General features: G+C 40.8%; 1 protein-coding gene across 1 annotated transcript in view; it reads right to left on the bottom strand.

Annotated features, from left to right (window-relative positions):
- Positions 1 to 21,287, bottom strand: part of iglon5 (IgLON family member 5) — a 108,286-nt gene that overhangs the window by 53,852 nt on the left and 33,147 nt on the right. The window contains exon 4 of the mRNA XM_036557911.1: positions 649 to 691. Within this exon, the coding sequence (XP_036413804.1) occupies positions 649 to 691 (43 nt within the window). The remainder of the gene's footprint in view (positions 1 to 648; positions 692 to 21,287) is intronic.

The raw sequence follows: 21,287 nt of genomic DNA, 5'->3' as shown, positions 1-21,287 counted from the left end.
ATGGCATCCACCAAACCCAGATTCATCCATCAGACTTCCAGAAGCGAGATTCATCACTCAAGAAGCAATACAGGGTAGACGATTTTTATGTACTACACGCTCTGTGAGTTTGCACAATCCACCACTTTGTGGCTGATCTGTTGTTGCTAGACGTTTCTGTTTCATGTTTCACAATAACAGCACTTTTGATTGGCATCTAGCAGGACAGAAATTCATCCAACAACAGTGGCATGTTTAAAGCCAATAAGCTCTTCAGTACAATCCATTTTATTGCCAGTGTTTGTCTATGGGGATTGCATGCCTATGTGCTTAATTTTATACACCTGTTAGCAATGGGTGTGGTTGAAACACCTGAATTCAGTTGGCACTATGCATACTGGTAGGTTATGCAGGATAAGGCTGGGTGTCCACATACTTTTGGCCATTTAGTGTATTATTGTACATTATGCTCATGCAGTTGTTTAAACATGTCCCTATGTCTTTCAAAGAAAAAGAATGTTTGCCTTCATAACACAGTTCAACACTGGGTTCATTGCTCAGGCTCCTCTTGGGGGGAGCGGGGGGCGGGGGCCTGCTACCCAGGAGCTTTTGGGTTTGTCAAGATAATTCAGCACTCCAGCACTTGTGCCTAGAACAAAATCAAATTACCTTGGGGAGCTCGAACCAGCTAACACCTGCTTAGGAGGGAGCCCTGGGGGCAAGAGAGGTGGGAGAGCGGAACACATGGCATGGGACTGCCATTGCAGTTAGAGCGAGAAAGAGGAAAAGAGAGTTTTATGTTGGTTACATCTATGTTTCCTTCTCGGTTGTACATTTACCCATTTTCCACACTGCCGTGTTCCTGTTTTCCTCCCAGGCATGGCCTCCTGTACCCTTAGTTCAGCATCTTCATCGCCGACTGCCTCTTATTTCAGCAACACTTCTACTTTTGCCATTGACTGGATCTCATGACAGTACCAACCTTATTATCCAATAAGTTCCAATTATGGCACACCAAACCCTGGAGGGCCCTCACCCAGCACACAGTAGTGTTTATCCTGCTGTAACACGCTCATTTCAGCTCACCAGCTATCAAGTCTGTTTCTGACGCGAATCTAGTGTTTAACCCCTGGAAGTCAGCAACAACATAACAAAAGACTGGTGTAATTTTAGAAGCAGTGCTTAAAGAAGCAGTGTGAGAACTGCAGATGTCTTGACATCATAACATAAAACAGTGAAAATCAAATGTAAATGTAACTCATCTATGTAATTAATGTATGTTACTGTGTAGTTACATCTGTATTGCAACAGTATACAATCCACAGTGAGAATAAACCCAGACTTGCATTGTTTAAAATATATGAACAGTAAAAGTTTGCTGGGATCACATCTCCAACATCTTGTACTTGAAACAGGACAACAGATTTGACATTAGACTGTAGATTTTAAAGGTTGCTTACATACTGGCCACTTTACTAGAAACTCCTTCTGTTTAGCATAAAGAATAACAATCATTTATGTGTTTGCCACATTTTCCTTTTTCAACATACAGAGAAAAATGAGAGGTGCAAACTTAAAAATACCGATGCAGAATGTAGATTCAATGTAATTGTTATTATATTACTATGTAATAATTATGTTACTATGTAATTACTTTTAAATAATGATGTAACTACATCTCATGTAGAGCAAAATGGCAATAACTCTTAGTTCTTAGTCTTCACTGCAGGGAAACTCTAAACTAAAGATGTGCATAAGGGTTCTTTAGAGAGATGCTGTCGAAGAACCACTTTCGGTTCCCTATGGCTAGTTCCTTGAAGAAGCATTTGAGGAAATGAGATATGTGAGTGTGAAGGACCTTTTCAAAGTTTGAAGCACCTCCAAATAAAGGCTTTTCTTAGAACAGCTCTAGTTTTCAAAAGACAGAGACCATCCCTTGTTTATTCAATTTCCAGTCAAAGCAGCCATGAGCAGCTAGTATCAAATCATATTCAGTATTTAGTGTCCACTAGTTGCCCTTAGTAGAGCTCACACTCTTTTCAAAAGACTTACTTTCAGTTTTTTAAAGAAATCTGCAGCCACATCTCCAAAGTTTAGTCTTAGAAGTTGTTTGTACTTTCTGCTTCACATGATGTTGAGGTCTGGACTCCTGGGTGGTCAGTCCACTGTTCTGAGAACACCAGTAACTTCTTTGTTTTGCACATGTTCTTCTGTTTTGTCTATTTCCTTTTCTCAGTAGGGACATTTTGGCAGCTACACATCCTACATACTTATACCTAACCTCCTTAGAGAAAGAACTTGTACTCAATGGCCATTTTGACTGAAAATTAATGAAATGAAGGGGGGTCTCTGACCTTTGCACAGAATACTGTTTATGTCCAAACCAATAACAGTTCAGGAACCTTTATTATGAAGTGTATTCAAGTCTGTTGGCTCCCTAGAACTTGCACATCCTTGTTATTCTGAAGCAGAGCAGAAACCCAAAGACAGTCAGTGATACTTACTGACTTGGGAATCTCCCACAATGCACTGAAACACAAGCAGCTCTTTCCTGAAACATCACTGGAGCTCCGAGAGTTCCCTGGCATGCCTCCACATGACGCACTTGTATTTTTGTTCTTTTTCGCAAAGGGTACTTGTGCAAGTCCACGGTTTCCCTCGACAACGCCACAGTTCTCACCACGGCAACCCACCCATCCTTCAGCCTCGTGAAGCTCCAGGCCAGACAAACCGTCCTCACCCGCCTGAACAACTACATATTTTTTTAATGTCTCAGCTTTTGAGAGGGAAGGCCCATTAGAGGCCTGAAATCGATAGACAGCTATTTAATTTGCTCTCGGAGCGGGTGGAGTGTGGATTGGATGAGAGAAGCACAATGCTCATCGCTTCTGTCTTTCATTCAAGAGTGGTGTCATTATGGGTTTCATACAGCAGCTGCAGACTGACTGAGTCTGTGTGTAGTTAGCTGAGGGTGTTGAGCACTGTATGTTATTATATGTATGTGTGATTGTTTCATAATTATTTATAAGACTGGGTATTTAGAGCATGGTCCTCTGCACACAACATGATTTGTCCGAATGTCAGTTAATTAGAACACATGTACAACTGATGTCTTGCATATCAAACTTGATTCTTCAGACAGTGAAAATGCAACATGCTATTGGCCACTTTATTAGAAACACCAACCTTGTGCTTCCACTCACTGGCCACTTTATTAGAAACATCAACCTTCTGCTTCCGCTCACTGGCCACTTTATTAGAAACATCAACCTTCTGCTTCCACTCACTGGCCACTTTATTAGAAAGACCAACCTTCTGCTTCCGCTCACTGGCCACTTTATTAGAAACACCAACCTTCTGCTTCCACTCACTGGCCACTTTATTAGAAACACCTACCTTGTGCTTCCACTCACTGGCCACTTTATTAGAAACACCAACCTTGTGTTTCCACTCACTGGCCACTTTATTAGAAACACCTACCTTGTGCTTCCACTCACTGGCCACTTTATCAGAAACACCAACCTTGTGCTTCCGATTACTGGCCACTTTATTAGAAACACCTACCTTGTGCTTCCACTCATTGGTCACTTTATTAGAAACACCAAGCTTGTGCTTCCACTCACTGGCCACTTTATTAGAAACACCAACCTTGTGCTTCCACTCACTGGCCACTTTATTATAAACACCAACCTTGTGTTTCCACTCTCTGGCCATTTTCTTTGCTTCATCTACCTTAAAGCTCCACAATATATATGTACTATTACAGACTGTAGTCCATTTGTTACTCCACAGCTAATCAGCCCCCCTATACTACATATACCATTGGTCAGTTTCTGACCACAGGACCACTTTGTCCAGATATTATCCTCTGCACAGCAGTGACACTGACAGTAGTGTGGTGTGTGGTGCTGATATGAGTCTATGAGACCTACCTTGTGCTTCCACTCACTGGCCACTTTATTAGAAACACCTACCTTGTCTTTCCACTCACTGGCCTTACTGGGGTTTTTACACACGTCAGTGTAACTGCGAAGTTGACCACCCAAAGATGTCCAACCAAGAGCGGCTCTGCTGTCAGAAACTGACCAATGATGAAGGATTAATAAATGGCCAATACAAAATGAGTACAGACTGTGCTATAGTCTAGAACTGTACACCAGCGAGGTAGAGCTACAAGGTAGGTGTTTCTTATAAAGTGGGCTGCGCGATCTATAAATTAAGCTTTAAAACAATGTATGATTGATTGTGTTCGTTGTAACTGAGACCCCTAAGTCCCCTGCATTTGCCAGTGGGTAATGTCTATGGAAATTTCCTTTGTGTCTGAGTTGTTCATATTCATGTCTGGCGCCCTGAGTATTCATGGAGACATTGCCATTTATTGGCATTCAAGAGGTATTAACTAAGGCTGTAATCAAAAGCATGCGGCGCCTGGTGAACACCTCATCTGCTTGATTACATAAAAAGCACAGACATGAGTCAGTCTCGGTGGTATTCTAACAACTAAGTCAGCTGTCTGATTTGTCTTGCTTCTTTTCGCTCGAAAAACTTGCATGGCACAAATTTGCAAAGCAGAAATCCCACAACATCAAATGTGTAAAACAATTATACTTCTATTGGATGTCAGTTAAACCTTGATCATGTCCAAAATGTTCTTGAGTGTTAATGTGGAAGTTCTTTGAGCAGTAAACAGAAACAGAAAACTTTTCCTTTTCCACAAATAGCGGCATTGTTTACGAACATTCAAGTCATGTAAATGCTTGTGCAAGGGTGGGCGATATGGCAAAAATGTAATATCACGAAGTTGAAATGGACTAAATGTACCTGCAAAATAGTACCATTCTTAAGAAACTCTGCAAAAAATGTCATGATGTGCTTCCATCTTAGTCCTATGCAGTTTATTGAGCTATACACTGGTTGTTGTCGTTTACAGGCTCTCTAAAAATAATTCAGATCTGCTTTTTTATGATATATCCTGTTGTTCAGTGTTCTAGAAGTGCTGATGAAAAGCATATCATGGCGTAATTTATCACAGTAACAAAAAACATCATCATATTGCCCATTTTTATGCTTGAAGGCCCAAAAAACTAGGGGCATTATATATAATACATACCACTACTTGCTAGCAAATATAGGCTTTTTTAACTTACCCAAAGCATTCAAGGAATGTTTGTACCCTAGTACATCCTAAATAATCAAGAAATTAACCACTCAATGAAGAGGAGGTTAGGCTATCAGGTGAAGATTTTATACTTGCCATTTGACCACTCGGTGGTCGGGAAACTAAATTTACCATTCAGGATGTTTCAGTTCTGACAGCAGAAAGTAGCACTAAAAGAAGTGTCTTCAACTCCAGTCCTGAAGGGCCAGCATCCGGCACAGATTGGTGATTTCCCTACTCAAACACACCCACTAAAATGGCAATTAACAGTAGAGATGAATCAGCTGTGTTTGAGCAGGGTAATCAACAAACTGTGCTGGATACTGGCAACTAGACTTGAATAATCCTGCATCAGTGGTGTAGTCAAATTTTCAATTTGGAGAGTTTGGGGGTCTGGTTACTGGTTGGGGAACCAGCTAGGAAGCATTATGTCTCAAAACATGACCACAGTGAGGATGATGACATGAACTAGCCTACTTAATTGTAGCTACTAACGCTGCTAATGTTGCTATGGTCTCTGAAAGTTGTCGATGACCTAATTCAGCTTTGTTAGAATTAGTTAATTTATTTAACTTAGAATAAAGGCATGATGACACAAGCACTCAGTGCCTTGCGGTTCAAGAGTGCAAGACAAATTATATATTGTTACACTTCCTTTGCCATTGAGGGACTTTTTTGAGTAGTAAGAAATTTGGGGGCCTAGCTTCCAAGTGAGAGAGCCTAGGCCACCCGAGGCCACCCTGTTGCTACACCCCGGTCCTGCACTACAGGATAAGAACAGTTTTTTTTCAGAGATCTATTTTGCCTTAAAGAGTACACCCACTCTTGATTTCTGCTGGTCTCCTCCCTTTCAGCATTTTCAAAAATGCATATTCGGACAGTTGCAGATGCAACAGGATGTTGTGGGTAATGAGGGTAGAGGTGAGGGAGGAGAGGAAGGGCTATTTAACAGTACAACGAAATTAGCGTCACAAAATTGGTGCAACAAAATTAGCAAAACAACATTAACTCACAAACAATGGAAAGTGAGATGTCTCAGATGAGTTCTTATTCCTGGCACAGTGAGCAAAGCACCTGCTACCACAGCTGGAGGTGTCAACATTCGGAAAGTCCAACTTGTACCTCATAAAGGACTAAATACTCTTTATCAAGTCACAAATTGAGGTGGGATGAACAGATGCGGCAAAATTAAACCTATGAGCATCTATATGAATATCGGATGCATCGGTGGAGTGGAATTTTTAGATGTGGATACATCTATAGATCTATACAGAGCTGTTTCAGTGCACCAGCAGATGCCTTCAGTTGGGGCCTAGACACAATGTTTATTGGTGCCCCACAGAACAAAAACCTGCCCCTGCCCTCAGGGACTGCCGGTCGCTAGAGCCCGCGCCTGTCTCCGCGCTTTCAGAAGCCCCTTTCTCGTTTCCCCAGCACCCGGCTCTTATGCTCCGACTTTAGAAGCGTCAAGCCTGTGAGCTCATCCTCCGAACATAAATAAAACAACAAGCATGCCCCTCATGAATGCCGGTCACGCTGCCAGCCAAAATCCAATAGACGAACAACACGGAAAGCCGTAATGATTCAGTCACATTACTGCTTCAGAGTCAGATCAGGGCCGGTGTCACAACACTGTCGACTCACAGTTGGCCTTCCTCGATCAAAAAGCATTTCGCAGATTTCTGAGAGGCATGAAGAAAGATTAACGTGCCATCTGAACATCCCCATTCCCCTCGAACATCAGGAGCCCTAGGGCTGCCCGCGAGCAGCTAATCAAATCAGTCGTTGGACACATTTCCCCCTGAACCTGATCTTTGTGGTTGGATTTGGTGTAGACTGAGTCCATCCCTGTGAGTACCACCTCAGATCGGGTACTATAAACTATATCTTACAGTATGTGCTTCATTAGTATTTGCTAATGTCTTGCACTAAAGGGAGATGAGAAATGATTGCCTGGTGTCTAACATAATTGTATCTTGTCTAGGTTATCAGTCAGCAAGGATGTAACAGTACAGCATTTCATGTTCTATCGCAACGTATCATATTGTATCACAACTAGCATGTTAGGTTGTGGCTAGTGTGTTAGCTTAAGGCTAACATTTTACACACATTACATTTTTTGCTAGAATCTTAGATCCTGATGCTATAAAAACATTACATTTTCCAAACATAGCACTACTATTCTAATCAAAAAATCAAAAAGCAGACTGAATCAGGACACTGCTGTATCATATTGAATTGAACTGTGAATTCTGTGAATCGTTAGCTAATGTTAGCTAATTAAAGTTAGCTTGAAATTAACATTCCTGGTTCTGACATTTTGGAATTTTAACAGTGCAAGTGGCCTACACACTTAAAATGATGGTTCTTCAAGTGTTTTTTAGTAAAGAAAATGGTTCTATATAGAACCATGAACACAAAAAGAACCCTCTGCATGATTAAAGGGTTTGCTGCATCATAAAAGCATCCGCCAGATTGATGGAGAATGTGTTGCATATGGTAATATATGGAACCTTTCTGAAAATGGTTCTATATAGCACCAAAAAGGGTTCTTTTATTGTTACAGGCATGAGATTGTAACAATAGAAGAACCCTTTTTGGTTGTGTACACAACACATTCTCTTCACATCCCTTAAAGTAGATAAGGAGAACCAAATGAAACAAATGAGACAAGAAATATTAGACTTAGTCATTTATCTATTTAGGAAAATGGTCCAATATTACATATCTTATTACATATTGTTTTATTTAACAGGGATCTACCACAGTCTGATCTGCATAACACGTTTGTGGAAGTGTATCATGGCACAAACACAATTCTAAAGGAAAATTCGAAAGGAAAATGTTAGGACATCTGTCTATGATCTGACACTCTAAAGCTCGTGGGTCATGCAGCAAGGCAATGACCCTAAGCTCACAATTCGCTCTACCAAAGAATGGTTAATGAAGAATAAGTCAATGTTTTGGAAAGGACCTGACAATAATCCTATAGAAATATTGAGGAAGGACCTGAAGCAAGCAGGTAATGGGAGGAAACCCACCAACGTAACAGAGTTGAAGCTGTTTTGTGTGGAGGAACGGGCTATAATCCCACCAAGCTGATGTGCAGGATGAATCGACAGTTACCGGAAACGTTTAGTTGCAGTTATGGCTGCACAAGGGGGTCACACCAGATACTGAAAGCAAAGGTTCACATACTTTTGCCACTCACACATATGTAATATTGGATCATTTTCCTCAATAAGTAAATGACCTAGTCTAATATTTTTGTCTCATTTGTTTAATTTGGCTCTCTTTATCTACTTCTAGGACTTTTAGGTGTGAAAATCTGAGTTTTAGGTCAAATTTATGGAGAAATATAGAAAACTCTAAAGGGATCACAAACATTCAAGCATCACTGTACATAAGCACACTTTCTTATTTTATTTATTGAACATATAACATCTGAATATGTAAGTTGGTAAATATACTCTTATTGTCATGTTGAGGCAACATGGGAACACAGAGCTATTTCCCATGAAGATTTTAATGAAGGAAAATAGGACTGTAGGAATATAGGACCCTGGGAATATAGGGCGGATTCAAAAATTACAGGGCCTGGGGAACTGTTTCCTGAAATTTTGATGAGAAAGTAAAGGGACTTGGAAAACAGAACCCTGGGGACATAAGGCCCTGGGAATTATACCCTCGTAAAGCGGTGAGATTGTGAAGAATTCATTAGTTGGTTAGCTTTTACCAAACATGATAAACACATTTGAACGATGATGAAAGCTTTTTTCCAAGAAAACTACACGATTATAGAGTAAAAAGAGCTTGAGTTTGATGTTTATCAGCTCTCTGATTATGACGTGCTGTATGTAGCGCAGATGCGCTTTTTCATGCAATGCTACGTTGCGCGTCAACTGCGCATGTTGCATGGCTAAAAACAGCAGTAGCAAGTCTGAAATGTCTCTGTGCTTTTGTCCATATTCATAGTGTCAGAAACCACACAGACATTACAACTCAATGCTTGAGGCGAGTGTATGGACAATGCTAACTGCTAGCATTTAAGCTTTCATGACTTCTTAGCCACATTAGCCTTGCATCTCCAGTGCAAAGCTAAAGTAGAAAACACTTACACACCAAACATGTCTTGTCTGATCGACTACCTTTGGGTTTAAGGAGGAAAACTTGATTTGATTTGGGCCCGAACCGCTTTGATAGCTACCGGCAGGAGCAGAGCAGGTCGGGGGGTTTGGGGGGGGGCTGTGTCTGTTCCCATTTCCTCGCGTGCTCCGTGAACTCATCACTGACACTGTGGCTGATCCCCTGCCTCTAATTCCCCAGCTTATCTGAGCTCACACGTTCGACAAGACTCTCTCGCGGCCCCTCGCAGCTCGGATCCCCGGAGAGCAGGAGCCGGAGAAGGGCGGGGAGGAGAAAGACAAGGGCGGAGAGGAGAGAAAGAGAGACAGAGGGAAAAGAGAAGAGAGACCCCCCTGGGCTAGAGATAAAAACCCAGACAGGAAGTGAGTGACGGAGATTTTGTACAGATGTGTCACAAAAAGCTGGATCTTTAGTCAGCCCCCCTGACAGCCTCAAAGAGCCAACTGTAGCTATTGCCACTCTCTCTTTCGTTCTCTCTCCCATCTTCCGTCCCTCGCCCTGCGTCTCCGCCTCGTTTTCTCTGTCTTTTGTCCCCCTGCAGAGCAGAGGCAGCGGCGGCGTCTCCAGTCCTCTCTTGCTCGGAACGTTAATGAATTTCAGGCACTTTCGCAGACACAGATGGCAGAGCAGACAGCTTCTGGCTGAGGAGAGAGGAGGTAAAAGAGAATGCCTCTACTCTCTCTCTCGCTTGCTCTCTCTCACTATCTCTCTCTCTTTCTTTTTGTCTCAACTCAACTCAAAGAAGCTTTAGCTTTGCACGTCCACATCTTGCCAAAGCATTTAAATCTGTTAAGGGTTGTAAATCTCTGACCTCAGACCAATTCTGATCCTTTGGGAAACGATTCAGTGGAAAAAACGTAGATTCGATTTTCAGAATTATATTTATAAAATATAAAATATACAGACAATACAATACAAACAAGACTGGAGGAATTGTGCAATATAGACAATAAAAACAATTACTAGGCCTGTGCCCGGTGATGGTAAACTAAGTTACCACGGTAACCCCTAGTGGCGATAAAAACTCATTTGCCATGAGTTTAAAAAACATCACATTTATTTATTTCATGCAAACCGCAGCAAGACACTAGTTTACCCAAACATTAAGAAATCTGAATTTTTAAACGTTAGGTCAGTGATTCTCAAACTGCTCCTCAGGGTCCCCCAAATATTCCACATTTTTGCCATCATCTCTATGCTTTTTAAGTTGGGTTAGAGCAAAATTGCGGACCATGTGGGGGTCTCCAAGGACCAGTTTGAAAACCACTGTGTTAGGTAATGTGCTATCCTACATTAAAACTGCATTAATTGTATCTAACAAAGATGATATTGTTCTGCAAATGTGGCTGTTGAGCTGAGCTGGTTGAACATGCTCAGTGCTGCAGGCAAATACAACACTGACTGTGTTACAGTGGACATTTCAGATATCTTCAGACCACAGCATCAAGTTTCAGACAGCAGAAAAAACAAAAAAGCATGTAGTTAAGCATGATATAATTTCTGCCACTCCCCGACCCGAACTCGCTGCCTCGCTGGTGCATGTTGACATAGTCAAAAACCAAAAAATGTGTTACAGGCAAGGACCTTGAATCCTTTATCCAGTTCTGTATTTTGTAATCACTGTGTAATCAATTTGTAATCATTCTGGCCAAACAGCTACAATAACAGTTACAATCAGTAAATTAACAGTGATCACAAATCAGGGCCCAGTTTCCCAAAATCATCTTAGTATTGAGATCTTAACTGGCAGAGAGAGTGTTCAGCGTAATGCTCGCTCTACCATTTAAGAAACATCATTGATGCCTTCAGGAAACACAGCCCAGAACCATAAACCACTCATGGTCAAGACTTGATGACCTCTGTTTTAGAAGTGGACAAAAGCCATTAAAAAAGCCATTCTAAAGGAAGATTACAAAAAAACAGGAATTTTGTCTTTTGAACAATCTGATGTGATGAATCATGCTTAATATGACCAGGAGCATCAACTAACAATGTAAAAAAAAAAGTTAATTTAGATTTCAGGTTGGTTTGACTTCAAAGCACCACTATGTAAATTCTTTTGTTAAAATTTAGAGAAGACAAAAAAGGCTAAATATGGTGTTCGTATGCTGCTGCGAGTTGCCCTGTAAAGCCTGAAATAGCGATTTAACGGTCCAAAGTGTCGGGTGAGGAGTTTTTCCGACCACTCTATATGTCTTTCTGTATTAACGTCTCATGAACAGACTCAAAAAGAAAGTTCAGCTCGATGTTTAGGTCTCAAACCCAAAATCAACATTAGACTGATGAAGATGACAATGGTAGATCATTCACTCATGTCCTTCACCAAGTTTTAACCGAGTTCACTTTGAATGCTCTGTCAACTCACTCACAATCATCAGACTGATCTACTCGGGGAAGGGGTCTGAAGCACAACCCACGTTACAAAGTGGTCTTCCTCATGTTGCATGCAATTACACATTTCCACCAGAGAGGTCTCCAAATCCCCAAATCTTACATAGTGCAGCTTTGATTTATGTTAATGTAACAAGGTCATATTCAAAGCAATTTTGGAGCATTTCTGTTAATCCATTTGTTATGAAGTGTTCATATAATATAAATGGAAGCAGGTATTTTAAAATGGGGTAGATAGTAAAAGCTAAAGCTACTGTTTTTGTATAACAGCTTAGACACATAAACTGTATTATTTTGACTATAAAGTTGCCTATGGAAGCACAGACATTGGCTATTTTTAATCTCTCTCTCTCTCTCTCTCTCTCTCTCTCAGGCCCTGGCTGTGGCTCACTGAAATTAAATGGGCCGTTAGGCTCTTTTCCTCCCTCTGCCTATTCTCCTGGCTATGGCCTCTCTCCTTCTCCACACTTTCACACTCAGGCCATTTTCCACTCTTTGTCCCGACACACTTGCTCACTCTTCCTGCTCCTTCTCTCTCGCTCTTTTTCTCTCCTCCATGTCTTTCCTCCTTTCTCTCTCTCTCTTGTCCCCCTCTCTTCTTCATGCTCATCCCTTTATCCTACTTTAGTTAATTGCAAAACCCTGTTCATTCCTTCTAGGGCTGAAACACATCTCCCAGAAGACCACGGCAATGTTCTTCAGCTGGGGGAAAGTTTCGTTTTAATATCTCACTGTCACTCACCCCCAACTTTCCCACCCACCCCCCCTTCCTCTCATTTCCTATTTCAAACACACATTTCTGATTTGCACGGCTGTTTCGCTCTGTTCCCGGCTTTGACTCTGTAAAATGGGGCTTGGCGTGGGTGGCCACCTGAATAACTAACAGCACAGCCGTGCCCTAAAACCACTCCCGGGGCGGCCGCAACATGCAAATCAGCAGTTCAGGGCCATTTACAGCACACACATTACGCCAGCCATGGAAGACTGTAACATTAATGGAGTTTCTGAGAAGCACAGCTGACCACCCAAACCTGTGCTGAGGGGTCTGGTGTGTAAGCAGGTTTAGCTGTCCATTAATACGCTATATATAACTTTCAAACACACTTCATGAAAATCTAGCTCTTGAAAAGTGGTTCTTCGTTTGTTCTTTACCAAAGAAAAAGGTTATACAGTACTGTGCAATTGTCAGACCACCCTTTCTAGGCAAAATGGCCATTAAGCACATGTAAATCTTTTTTTCAGGAGCTTAGATACAAAACAATCCGAAGTCAAAGGAAAATAAGTGAAAAAACAGAATTTTCAAAAAATGATTAAAAGCTACAGAAAAAAATTGGACTCCTAAAAACCACCTGGAAGACCTGGTAGACACCAAAACTGTCCCCATCAGATAAATCTTCCACTGATGGCTGTGGGACGTCAAAGTTAAAGCTTTGACCACACGTGTCAGGCTCCAGTCCTTGCAGGCCAAAACACTGCAGACATCAGCACACTGCCTCAAACACACCTAATTCAGCTCATCAGCTAATCAGCAAGGCCTTCATGAACTGAATTCAGAGCTTTAGATGAGGGTAAACGCTGATCTCCACAGCACTTTGGTCCCCAGTTTGACATGCCTCGCTTAGACAATTGTACCACTTGAGAGCCATCATTCAATACTTTTTGAATGAGGCACAATACAGGACCCAATCTGAAGAGAGGTCATGATGTATGCAGCTATAAATGAGACTATATATCATATCAGATCGCTTGTTTTTATATCATTTCGCATCTTACTTCACTGCACATTTGCCTATCAAATGACTGTGGTCATGCAGTGTAGGCATGCAGGTCATCAGGAGCTAACCTGAAAAAACCTGAGGATGGCACTGGTGACTGTAACTACTGGAGAATCAGTGAAATTTGCTTGACATTTGGAAAACATTTCAAATATTTGAATCATCTTTGATATGTGATAAACCTGCTGACCTCCAGAGCAAATAATCTTCAAGATGAAGGCCTGTGCTGCGTGTTTGTTTGCTTGTTTTACCGCAATTGCAGTAGTAAATTTTTACATTCTTTCGTTTGTGGACGTCAAACAATGTGCACATCTGGGTTGTTTCAGGCTGGACACTCATGCCAGATACTTACATACAGACAAGTTAACCATCAAGGCAGCAAGATCTGATCTGAGCAACAAAATGTAGCTTGAATGCAATTCTGAACTCCAGTGCATAAGGTCAAGGCAGCCGTGATTGTGATTGGGCAGTTCCTGGCTGAGGCTTTAATTCAGATCTCTGAGGAGAGGGCGGGTGTGGAGGTAATTAAGGGAACTCCGCGGCACAGTGGTAGCGCCCCCTGCTGAGTGTTAAGCCTGTCTGCAGCTGGCCCTCAGGCCCCCTCTCTGCAGTGCAGCGTGGGCCGTGCGGTCAGGACGGCTGCCGTGGCCTTTAACGGTAGCCAGCACAAACAGTGGGCTCAGAATAAACAAAAACTCTCTCTCTCTCTCTCTCTCTCTCTCTCTCTCTCACACACACACACACACACAGTCCTTCTTTTGCTCTTTCTCTCACTTTATTTAAGGCTGCAACTATTACATATTTTCATTTTTGAATATTCTAAAGAACAAAATTAGAGTATCTACAGTATATTTCTTTTTCTTCTTCTTCATTCCAATTCATTTCTATTAAACTCAGCATCCGTACCGAGCTTAACACCATGTGCAGCCTGAATTCATCTCTAACTGCTTAGAATAGCTTACTAGCTAGTGAGCAGTTAGCTAGCAGGCTTGCAGTTGTCTTTATTTTCAGGAATAAATGAGAGCATGCTAGCCAACAAGCAATTCGGAACAGTAGGAAACGCATTAGGACTGTACCTAGTGTTATTTAGTGTTAGGTCTTAGGCTAAGTGTGTGCACCATTATGGCATAACACTTGAAAAGCACTCACTAACTAAAGGCTAGCTAACTAAATGCTAGCTAACGAATAGGCTATCAAGGTTTAGTTCATGTCTTTATATTGCCAGTCCTTTGTGGCTAATTTTAACTTACATTTTACCTTTAAATATATAAAGTAGTTGGCTAATGTTAGCTTAAAGCTACAGTGTTAGCTCACTGTTAGCACTTTAGCTCGGGGCTAGCGTATTAGCTCAGGGCTTGTATGTCAGTTTGCAGTTGTGACTTTATCTTGCAGTTAGCACTTCAGCCTGAGGCTTGTGATTAGTGTGTAAGCTTGCAATTAGCATATTAGCTCAGAGCTAGTGTTTTATTTTGTGATAGCAGTGATGTGTCCACCCACACATCACCCCTCTCTGTAAGTCAATGGAACTTAAAGATGTTTTAAAAAGTAAGTGCTGTGGTACTTTAGAAACCCACCTCTAGCCCGAGTGTTGACCCAATGTACAGCCCAGAAGGAGCCCTTGTTTAACCCATCCTAATAAATATCCATTTGGGCCACATTGGCCAACGTGTAACCCACAGACAAAATTTGATTTGAACCAGTTAGGTGTACCTAGTTGGGGCAACCAAAATCAGTCCCATCTTTGCAGTCCACCTTTAGCTCATGGGTCCCACCTACACCCCACGTGGGGCCCAGTGTAGAGCCCAGAAGGTGCCCATGTTTAACATCTTTGGGTCACATCACTGACCCTGGAGGGATTCCATAAATGGAACCCAGTTGCCTATTTGGGCCCCACATGGGTGTGTTTCTTAGGAAGTCACACATCAGTATATTATATTACTCTAAATAAACAAAACAATAATAAACACCTACTGTTTCAAACTGCACTCTAAATTACTTCATCCAACACGAAAGGAAGGCTTGTGCATGTTTTATACAGTGGTAGCTCACAGACAGCTCAAATAATGTACACGAAAAAAGTGCTAAAATGATTTTACTGTTGCTGTGACGTAACTCGTATGGCGACAGATTTAGCTTTCCTTTTTTTGGGTGAGTGGGGTCAGTACCTACATCAGAGGTCACTAATAGGCAGGCCGCGGTCCGAGTCCGGTCCCAGATGCTGTCCTATGAGGACCTGGACCTCCAACTGATAAACGATGGAGAATTATTTCATTTCGACGGGGTGGTCCTATTTTTATCAGCGTAACTTTTCTAGCCTTTGCGGTATGGCTTTAGCGGCCTGGGAAACTCACAGACCAATCTCATTTTTTGTACATATCGCACGTGATGCTACTCAGCCAATCAGAGCTGTGCATTACGATGAGCACTGAGACTCGAGTGAGTGCCGCACACACAGGGGTGGGACGGGGCGAGACACAGCAGTCGGAGAAGAAAGTGAGTCATAGGTAAGTTATTTCACATGGCAGCTCTAAAAAGAGAAACCGACAGTAAATATTGTTGAAATATGACTGAATTGTACTTTAATTGGATTTGACGTTCAGTTGTTGACTACATAAGATGTTGATATACCTACTAGGCTACTTCAGTATGCAGTATATGGCATTGAATCATGATGCAAGTTAGACATTATGAAGTTCTGGACCTTTGCTTGAGGAAATTTTCTCTAACTTGAATTCTCATTAAATACCCCTGACCTAGATCGTTAGGTTCTTGTGGTTAGCAAAGAATGCTCAGTTTAATTCAGATTTCAAACATAAAGAAAAATACTGATTTTTAAATGAGTCTACTGTTTTTGAATATTCTGATCAGTAGATTTATCACATTTTATCAAATATTAATTGTAGCCCTATCTTCTCTCCCCTTCCCCACTATCCCTACTGATGGTAGATTTTTTGCTGTATATTTATTTTATTGGTTTCTGGTCTTCAGGTAGGTATTTCATGTTATTTGTACATGTGGACTTTATTTGTGCTGCTTTATGTCTTGGCAGGACACCCCTATGAAAGAGATTTTTAATCTTAGAAAGGCTTTCTTGGCTAAATAAAGGGGTATAAATAACCCCCCCCCCTCCCAGATGGAGTGGACGGTGATCATGGCAGTATTTGTTGGCTCCCCTGCTAATCTGCACAGCATTAATAATTGATTAGGTCCTGTAAGCTGCAGAACTGGAGTAGCCTCTCTTTCCTTATTTCTCCCAGTGCTTTCACCGAGCTCTTTTCTCAGCCAGCACAACAAATCTGTGGTAAATATGTAAAGAACCTGCTGATGCTGTTTGTCCAATATTAAAATTAGGGGATGGACATACGTATAGCAACTAACAGACCTTTGAAATCCTGTCGTCATGCGCATATTAGGAGTTCCAGGTCTAAGCTATTTTTCTTCATGGGATAAATGAATGGCGTTTTTGAAAATCGCTGCTATCGTGTATATATATATATATATATATATCCTGTGATATAAAAATGTTAAAGCCTGATGCATTTCAAACTGCGCACATTTTTCCCCTGAATGTCACTGGACCCTCTGAATTATGAGGTTGTTAAGGACTGCAGACCTGACTTCATAAGACTGGCAACCTTGCCATAATACTCCACACAAACCGGCAAGCTTTGTCAAATGTGGTTATTGAATTGCTTTGGTAGTTTTAGGCCGCAGTTTGAGCAGTTGTTGTTAGTGTGTAATAAAGTTTAAGTTTAATAGTTGACTTATTTCTCAAGCTAATGTTGTACTGCATCGTACTGCACAGTTTTCAAGATGTCTTTACTGGAAGCATCAAGTGCACATCAGGTCTGCACATAAAGAGCTGACCTGTTCAAGAATTCAGCTAAATTGAGTGAGTTGTTATTACCTTACTGTCAAGCTGATTTGAGTTGGGTGAATTACAGAAGGTGAATCACACCAGAATTATTACTTAATACAAAAAAGATGTCTCTTCGGGGTTTTTTTGGTAAAGAAATTGGTCAAAATTGGTCACCCCTTTCAAAAAGGTGCTATATAACTCCTTATACAACACATTCTCCATCAATCTGAAGAACGCTTTCATGCTGCAAAGAACCCTTTAATCACGCCAACTATTTGCTTTACTAAAGAACCCTTGAAGAAGCATCTTTTTTTTAAGTGTGGGGCTTGAAAACTATGGACAGTGCAGATTCATACTGGATTAAAATCATGGATCTTGCAGGTAATTACTCAAGCTACAGTACCTCACCAAGCTAAACTAATCCAGCTCTAATAGGGCTTTAGCCAAGCTATTGTTTTTGGCAGCTCTGCTAACGTCTGCTACTCAGCTAACTAGCTAAGTATCCTTATCGATTAGTGACAGGCTATTCATTCATTCACATCCAGCACTCTGGCAATTTCTCTTCAATTTGCTTCCTTTGTGTAAACATGCGTGTAATATTTACTGGATGGTCTCTTTTTCACCACTTTATCAATGACTTTCTCCTCTTTCATCCTGAAAGGCAAGATTGCTCATCACACTGCATCACTCTACCACTCACGGCTAGTGCAGTTAGCTCTACTGAGGAAAGTGCTCTGGTTTTGACGTTGTGGCTTGTTCACGTTGCTTGCTGTCAAGACAAGGTGTTACTTTCATGTGACACCATTTGAATGCCAGAGCATTAGCTTGCTTGCAGGATGTGTGTAGCATTATTCATATTTCGACTGCTAAGCTGCCTTGTAATTGGAACTATTTTGTTTACCTATTTTGTTGACAGCGAGAATTTTCAAAAATGCCATTTGTCTTTCCCATAGAATTCCTTATGTGGATATGATGCTGACTACAGCATGATGATATCTCAGAGGTCTATTGTGGACAATCAATTTGGTCTCCAGGGAAGAACATCAAAATAAGAGCCCTTAAGCCATCTACCATTTACTTGTCATTGTAAGTTTGGATAAGAGTATCTGATAAATATGTAAATGTTTTCAGTAATTGTGAGCAGTTTTTAGAGTTTTAACTTGCCTTACTCTATTGAACTTCATATATAGATTATGGTGTGAACCTGGTAGGTAACATTTTAACTTTTTGATTATCACTTCTATTAATGTGGCCTTTGCAAAAGTTATAGATTATGGTATAATACTGATAACTGATAATTAATACTAATTGGGGTCTATATTTATATCAAGAAGTGACCAGGTTCACACCATAATCTATAACCTTTGCACAGACAACATTAGTAGGCCCGTAGTAGTGCATTCATACTTACATATTATTTATATATTTATATATATGTATGAATGCACTACTATGGTTCTACTAATATGGCCTGTGCAAAAGTTATGTTATTTTTTTTTATATTTAAATATTTTTTCAAGTGTGTTAAACTCAAAGTGCTCTAAAATTTGCAGAAAAAAAGTGTCATATTTCATTATCTTTCCTGTGGAGGATGTGTTCAGCAAAACATGTTACTTGACTGGGGGTGTTCAAGATTTTGCCTGAAATAGCTTTCCAACTAACCTCCTGGTGTTTCTCGGTTTTAATAATCCCACATAGTTTTAATTAGTTCAAGTTGTAAGAATCATTTTTTTTATTCTCCTTTTCCCTCCTCCTCTTTTGCTTTACCTTCATTCGTGAAAAGTTCATATTTCATGCTGTTTAGAACAGATGGCTGTTCTTTTCTGTCATCTTGTTGCCGTCTTCATATAAAGCCTGCCGATCACACTTGTTCTTTTCAGGGTAATGACACTGTACAATAGCCCAGTGATACCTGCGCACCTGTCTCACAACACCTTCTGTTACTCTACCAGTGGAATTCTGCCTCAGCGCGGCTGTTCAGTTGTAGTGTTGAAGTAACGAATGCCGCTATGCAGTGTTGTGCAGTGACATCCCTGCGCAGAGTGACTGGAGTGGCCTATATGGGGCAATGAGATGGCCGTCATAGGAGCCCTTCAGAGTTTTCTCTATGGACCCATTGCACCAAAGCACTGCAGTGTCCATTACTCATATACGCACTGCAAGCATGCACACACACACACACACACACACACACACACATGCTTCTGTATGTACACTTGTACACATGCATGCAGAGGCACACCGCTGTGTTCACTAGGAGAGCAAAATGCATCTGATTAAACTGCAGCGATGTCAGAATCCAATTATAACTGATTATAATAACATAAACTGAATATCAAATTTGAGCTCATTTTCTGAAAATTAAGGGTTTGGTGTTATTTTTTAGTTTTGAAGCATGACTATTAGATCTTAGCCTTCAGCTCGGGCCGTAAATGTCAAAAGAAAAAGAAAAAACAACTTATTAAGCTTATTTCTGATAATATGCTAATAGTATGTTAGCACTAAGCTAAGCACATGCCCATTCTAGATTAAACATGCACATCTGAAGTTTGTAAAAGACATTCCGTATGTTTTATTTCAAGCTTGTAACAGCCATTAATATATATTTTACCGTGTAGCAGTTTTACAGTGAGTGTGGTTACATGCACTCAGTAATCTGATCACAATTGGATTTCTGCAGTTATCTGATTAGTCAAATGGTCATGTAAACAGCATACTCTGATTTCTTAGATCAGAGTAAGGTCTGGAAATCGGATTAAGAAGTCCGATAAAGAGAGCTGGATTTTAGCTTAGTAATCAGATTTCTCAGTGCGTGTAAACTCTTACTCTGATCTCTTTCGGATTTCTCAGTCTGTGCATATGCGAAACAGACCGCAGTACCAGAAATAAGCAAGCAGCGTTGCCGTGAGACGGCAGCAAAACACTTTTGGAGCGACGCTGAATCCAAATACATGGACAAAATGAAGTATTTAAATATTCTTCATCATCATAGATGATGTATGTTCATATTTTCAGATAAAGTGGTGTGATGATTAAAAAAAAAAAAAAGGTGCGGCATGAAGTTTGAGTTTTATGTTACATTTATGTCACGTCTTCTTCTGTGAGTTTATTGGTTGATTTCAAAGCAGAAATCTGATTACTGCCTGACTCATGTAGACGCATTGTCTGATTACTTAAGTGAATGTAAACGTCTTGCTCGGATTACTGACAAAATCTGATTTTCTGCAGTGTAACTTTCTAAGACTTACTAAGTCGTGGCCATGACTTAAGTATCTTGTTCCCACAACTTAGTAAGGCATGGGAACGATATGCGAATGCATGGCCATGGCTTAGTAAAATGTGGGAATGAGGTAATTACAGAGCCCCATTTGTGACATCCTGTATAAATAAAAATAATACGTGGCCACGACTTAGTAAAGCATGGGAACAAGATAATTAAGTCATGGCCATGACTTATTAAGGCATAGAAACGAGATCCTAATGTGTGGCCATGACTTACTAAGGCATGATCTCATTACCACGCCTTACTAAGTGGTGGCCATGACTTCATTATCTCATTCCCATGCTTTACTAAGTCATGGCCACACATTATTTTTATTTATATGGGATGTCACCAGCAAGGCTCTGTAGATAATTAAGCCTTGGCCACATCTGTTTTTGTTTCCATGCCTTACAAAGTCATGGTCACAACTTAATTATCTCGTTTCCACACCTTACTAAGTCACAGCCACGACTTAATAAGGTGTGGGAATGAGATCCGAATGCGTGGCCATGACTTAGTAAGACGTGGGAATGAGATAATTATGGAGCCCCACTGGTGACATCCTGTATAAATAAAAATAATGTGTGGCCATGACTTAGTAAGGCATGGGAACAAGATTCTAATGAATCCTTATTAAGGCATGATCTCATTCCCACGCCTTACTAAGTGGTAGCCACGACTTAATTATCTCATTCCCACACATTATTTGTGTTTATA

The sequence above is a fragment of the Colossoma macropomum genome, unplaced genomic scaffold, assembly GCF_904425465.1.
Source record: "Colossoma macropomum unplaced genomic scaffold, Colossoma_macropomum, whole genome shotgun sequence".
Lineage (NCBI taxonomy): Eukaryota > Metazoa > Chordata > Actinopteri > Characiformes > Serrasalmidae > Colossoma > Colossoma macropomum.
This window is presented reverse-complemented; position numbering and strand designations above follow the sequence as displayed.